The sequence below is a fragment of the Phalaenopsis equestris genome, unplaced genomic scaffold, assembly GCF_001263595.1.
Source record: "Phalaenopsis equestris unplaced genomic scaffold, ASM126359v1 Scaffold000090, whole genome shotgun sequence".
Taxonomy (NCBI): Eukaryota; Viridiplantae; Streptophyta; class Magnoliopsida; order Asparagales; family Orchidaceae; genus Phalaenopsis; species Phalaenopsis equestris.
In genome coordinates, this window is record NW_018164532.1 from 419,195 (window position 1) to 425,272 (window position 6,078).

A 6,078-nucleotide genomic window follows, 5' to 3' on the forward strand; every position below is an offset into this window, starting at 1 on the left:
ATATAGCTCTGTCGTACAATATGTACAAAATTTCCCCTGCACCCCAACCCACATAACGTAATTCCTCCGATTGGATAGATGCTTCCGCTCCACTGGCTCGCTCTGTTCCGCTCTAGCATCTGTCATTTATCTGGTACATGTGTCATATCTAACATCATGCATTGTGTTCATGTAAACATGAATCTAACAATTTTGTGATTCAACCTTATATCAAAATGAGGGTCTGTTTGGGGCAGCTACAGCTAATAAAAAAATAGTTGTAAAACTACGGAATAATAACTTGATGTTAAAAAAATTGCGGCAGTTATTACAAATTTTTTTTTTCTTAAAGGTCAGGTCATAACTAGAGAGCCGTCTTCGCACCTAGCCGGGAATAATGGGAGAACACATATTTCAACGGCATCTTTTTTAAAATTTGGCAAAACACAGTTTGCCCAAACAGATCAAAAATAAGAGATGCGGTGCTGTCACCGCACCAATACCGCAGCGCCGCCCCAAACTAACCACTTAAAGATCCAGCTTAATAAATTTTGATAAAAAATTATAATCTAATTTTTTTTCTCAAAATAAAAATGTAAAAAATTTCTTATGATCTCGTGACATTAATGGAGTGGGTACGAGATAGATCATGACGCAAGTTTGATAGATTTGTTACAGTTGTTGCACTTCCCCTTCCCATGTTGCTCTATATATGCGTCATAGAACCATGCCATCACATATTAAACCATGATCAATATTTATAGCAAAATTAATCAACCAAAATTATATTTTCATCCACAAATAACAATTTTTTATTGTTTACAACCAAAATTTTTAGTGCAATAATTGTATTTTAGTTGGTCTTGGTGGAGAAAATGAGTCAAGATCTGGCCAAATTTTTAATTATATAATTAATTGTTAATTTTGCTTTTGGTAGGGCTGTCAAAAAGGCTCATTGTTCGTGAACATCTCGTGTTCGGCTTGTTAAGAAGCTCGTGTTCAACTCGTTCGCTAAGTTAATGAGCCAAACACCAACAAAGATTTATTCATTCATATTCGGCTCATTTTGGCTCGAAAAACTACTCATCAGTCATACACACACACACACAGATAATACGTATATTGATGAGAATATTTTTAAAAAATTTAATTGACTACAATTCTATAAAGATTTATAATCAATTAAAAGTATTAATTAAGAAAATAAAAATAAAAATTGTTAAATTAGATTCAAATGATGTTTTAATATAAACAATAATTTTAAAATATTGCCTCAACCCTTAACATCTTATGGCTATGTGATTAGGGTTGTCAAAACGATTCGTGGTGACGGGTGTGTGTCCGGCCCGCAAGCCAAACGAGCCGAACAGAAACACACTTTTTGAGCTTGAAATATATACAAGCCGAACAGGAGCTGAGCCTCGTTTCGCTCATATTTGGCTAGTTTACACCTCTAGCTTTCGGGTCTTAACACTATTTACTAAACGGAGGAGAAGCTAAAGGGGCAAGTAATCAGACTCTCCTGTCTTCCTCAGTCATAACTACTTTCGCACAAGTTAAACTGACCGGTTTAAGCCGCCATTTTAAATGGCTGTTCATAAACCGCCAGACAAGCGTTGTTTTTGCTTCCCAGGCGGTTATTAACCGCTGCTACAGGTTTCTTGAATACGGTGATTTATAAATCTAAGATGCAGTCAAATGGGAGTCTCGGATCTCTGGAGCCCGCCATCCCGACGTTGTGTTATCAGCTGCCTCCAATTGCGACTGTATCGCGAGGGTCTCCATGATGAAGGCGATTTAAACCGCTGTTAAAGGTGACTTTTAACAGCGGTTTCAAAACCGTTGCAAAATTATGCTGCTAAAACTTGAGTGCTTCCACCCTGCTACTCCTTCTTTTGAAGGGATTGCAGCATACAAAGACCTCCCATAACTCCTATAAAGCTCCCACAGCTTTGTCGGGCTTCCCGCGGCAAGAGTTGACAACATAAAAGACAAAGCGGGAATGATCATCGAATCTTTGCCTCCGGACCACAATCGTCGATGCCTGACCATCAAGGTCCAGTCGCGGCCTCCATCAAAACATCAAAACATTAACATTGAGAAACTGTCATCATCAGATCGTTTTAATATGGATGCCGTTGTTATCGGTCCACCGTTGTCGCAAACCATTTGACCACCGTTTTTTGGTTGTCATCACCGTCAGACCATAATTCTCCGACTTCCACAACCCTCGCCTCCAAACCACCGTTATCGCCACCATTGGACCCATGATGCCCGACCATCATCATCGTCGCAGCCAAACCATCGCCGCTAATACCATTGCTAGCATCAGACTTCCTGACACCCGACCTCTACCATTGGTCTTCTTTCATAACAATCCGGCCGTTGTCACTTTCCCAACATGTTCCACCGCACTGCTAAATGAAAGTCAGGTAGATAACAACCACTTATATAATATTGCTTCGGAATAGTCAAGGATTGGTAAAGTCATGTTATCTACACGAACATATTACAACTGTTTCGGTTGGGCTAACCCTCGTGATTTGAATATAATATATGTAAATATAAATATTTAAATATATAAACACATTAGAATTATAGGATTTTTATCGAAGCGCTAGAACATTTGATCGATTACCAACGATGATTGATCAAAATTTCATAGATTAAATTAACAGAATGTATTATCCCCACATTGATGCGGACATCGTTCCAATCCAACCAAAAATTGGCGTTTGATCTCATCTGGCTATTTCTAAAATAAAGTTATTGTTCTATCAATACGTTTTGATCTTCAAATTGACTAATCTAAGTCAACTAAAGCACCAATCCAAATTATCAACAGAAAGATTTACATACATACCTCTTAACTCTATTTACATACATACCTCTTAATTCTATGTATTTACATACTAACGCCTGAACTTCTACTTCTACATCTACGTCACTTCAGTTAGGCAAAAAAATATGAATTAAACTTTTAAAAACGAAAAAATATACTATTTTTATGTGATATAAAAAATTTTAATGATGTAAATGTAATAAAACAAAGTTAGATCTGCAAATATATAGAAATTAGGTGGTGGTCCTAAAAATCCCTTCTTTATTAAAAAAATGCTCTAGGTTAAGATAGGAGCTCTGGTCATCTAAGATACGAGCCCTGGTCATCGTTCATGCACCTATAGTTCTAGTATCACACCCTACACTCGGGAAATCTAACCCCAGACCAGAGGGGACTTACAACTGACAAGCAGCTGCCCGACCAACTGATATGAATGCGCGGCGTGTATATATAAATATATATAGAGAGAGAGATATGAATTGAGTTGTATGTATCCAAATGCCCCATACAATTTTTATAATCACAATAAATTTGAAATTTGATAGGCACAAAACATCAAAATAAAAATAAGGTTTTCTAAACAAAAATAAAATAAAACCTTCAATCCCCTTTAAATTTACATTCAATAAGGCGAATCACAGTATAGAACAAATAAAATAAAAAAAAATTTTGAACTTTCACCTCTCCAGGTCCACGTTCCTCATCACCTTCCCCAAGCTCAAAAAGCTGTTCTTCCCTTCCTCCAATTCCATTTCCTCAATCTCCATTTCCCCGCTCAGCTTACTAATCGGGCTGTACTCCATCTCCTCCGCATACCTCCTACTCAGTAACAGATAGAAAAGCAGAGAAGAACCTACCACGGCCGCCAAGCACCAGCTGAACTCAATGTTCGCCAGCGATTTAGCTCTGTGCAGAGCTTCCTCGCTCCGGCAACGAACCACAAAATGGCCGTCCTCCGCATTCATGAAACATCCCTTAGGAATCAACGCCGGCGTCCACAGAGCGTATCCCATTACAATGAACCAGATCCCTTGAAATCCAATACTCACGGATCGGACGAACCCGACGGTAAAGCTTTTAGGGTTTCCGATTCCCATTAGGGTTGTGATGAGGGAGATGGCGATGATGAGCTGGAGAAGCCAATGGTATTGTCCCTCGATCCCCATGTGATCGGCGGAGTGGAGATGGAAGAGGAAGAGCTGCTGCGCGAAGGCAGCAGAGGCGGCGATGATCGTGAGCGGTTCGGCGGCGGATGGGGCCGGTTGGATCCGATCGAAGGTGAAGGCGAATGCGGCGTAGAAGAGGAAGGTGAGGGAGATGGAGGCGTGCTCGAAGTTGTGGAGATGGTTAGAAGGGATTGTGAAGTCTGGATCGAGGGGTTGATGTCGCGCGGGGCCGATGAAGAGTTCCATGGCAATGGAAGCGCAGGAGCCTGCGGCGATGAGGAGGAGCTCGAGGTGGCGGAGTCTTGGAGCAGGGTACCAGGGATGGAACCGGTGGTTTTTAGGGTTGAGGGAATACAGTTTGACGTTGTTGTAGAGGTGCCAGAGACCGATTAGGAGGAATCCGAAGCCAGGGGCGACGTGTCCTACGAGAGTACCCATGGATGGCTCTGGTTGATTTGTCTGGGGGTTGAAGAAGCTGGGGTTGAGCGAGCAGAGTAGGGATGGCGGGGATATGATGGGGTTTGGGGAGGTAGAAGGTGACTGCAAGGGCTTTAAGAAGAGGAGGTAAGCTTAAGAAATTCTGGAGAATTCTGTGGAAGAATGGGGGTTTTGAATTCTGAATGATGACTTCCTATTATTTTAATATTTGGGAAATTCGCTTTTAGGTTTCTGTCGACGGTAAAAATTAAAGAAATATATTTATTATTTTTTTAATTATTTCTAGAAATTATATTTAAAAATTTAGCATCCACTTTTGTGCATAAATAAAAATAATAATAATAATAAAGCAGCAAAATTATCGGCTATTATTTATTATTTATATAAAATCTTTTTACTCGTAAAATTTATAGACGTGTCAAAATAGTTCATAATTCTTCAATCTTCAGGTTAGTAGTGTTAAAATAGTCTCCAACTATTTACGTTTCATAGTTTCAGTCGCACGGTTTGTAACATCGTCAAAATTCTCATCTGAATCTTTAAATTGGAGTTGAAATATACTTCATAGAATACAGAGCTCAATTTTAAAAGGGTCAGACTACTTTAACACCTATTAAAACTCTTAAATTAAAACAACGAAATGTAAATAGTCTGAGACTAATTTGATACTTCAATATGTAGAGTCTAAAAAAATTATGTACATATTACAATTTTTTTAGTTTTAGAATGTTGATGTTTATTGAGTTATATTATTTTTTTCATATACAATAAAATCGTCTAATTTTAATAAAATTATATGTAGATAAATTTTTTATTGAATTTTAATAATTGGATGAAAGTAAAAAAAAAAGCCAAAAAATGATTATTAGTTTTATAATTTGCCAAAACTTGTTGATAATTATTTTATCTGAATTATATTTATTCAAAGAAATATGTAAATGATATTTATCCAAATAAAAATCACTTTTATTGAATTTATTTTTATTATTTCTTTTGCCGCAAGCAAGATTTTAACCAATGGTCAAAGTTTGACCAACAGCAGACTTGTAAAACTCAAAATCTGCAGCTTCTGGAGGTGGACAAATTAAACTGGTATGGTCGAACTAGTTATTTTTTATTTTCTTAAAGATTTACATGCATACCACTCTATTTTTAGGTATTTGCATGTCTAACACTTAAACTTCAATTATTATGTATTTACCACCTTATATGATATATGAAAATGTGTGACTTTCATTTTAAAAGTTAAAAATAGTTCCCCTTTTATGTGATAAGAAATATTCGGGCGGTATAGATATAAAGAGAAAAAATTTGGAATTAGATATGTAAATACATATGAATTAGATATTATATGTGTAATATTCGAAAGCCTTAATATTCATTTTGTTGCGAGAGTTAAGTAGTGAGAGTTAAGATATACCAGTTGATGTGGTATATATATAAATCAAACAGGGGAACGATTGACGAAGCGAAAAATAGAACGAAAAAATTTACGTGGTTCGGAATATTGCCTACGACCACGGAGTTGGAAAGGATTTTACTATTTGAGAAATTTACATCAGTCGACCGTCTAGAGTTATAAGAGGAATCACTCGCTTCGTTATTTTCTCTTCTTCTCTCTCTGTTCTTCTCTCTACACCGAGATACACCGAA

At 37.3% G+C, this 6,078-nt stretch overlaps 1 protein-coding gene across 1 annotated transcript; it reads right to left on the minus strand.

The window, feature by feature from the left end:
• Positions 1-2,328: 2,328 nt before the first annotated feature.
• LOC110020034 (transmembrane protein 45A-like) lies at positions 2,329-4,587 on the minus strand. Its single transcript, XM_020717991.1, has 2 exons — positions 3,503-4,587; positions 2,329-2,396 (listed from the first exon to the last, which is right to left on the minus strand). The coding sequence occupies exons 1-2, from the start codon at positions 4,423-4,425 to the stop codon at positions 2,348-2,350; spliced, it is 972 nt and encodes a 323-aa protein (XP_020573650.1). The 5' UTR covers positions 4,426-4,587; the 3' UTR covers positions 2,329-2,347.
• Positions 4,588-6,078: the final 1,491 nt, after the last annotated feature.

Coding starts and splice junctions, on each gene's coding strand:
- LOC110020034 (XM_020717991.1), bottom strand. CDS start 4,425: ATGGGTACTCTCGTAGGACACGTCGCCCCTGGCTTCGGATTCCTCCTA. Junction 2,397..3,502: donor AGGAACGTGGACCTGGAGAG/GTGAAAGTTCAA, acceptor ACTTTCATTTAG/CAGTGCGGTGGAACATGTTG.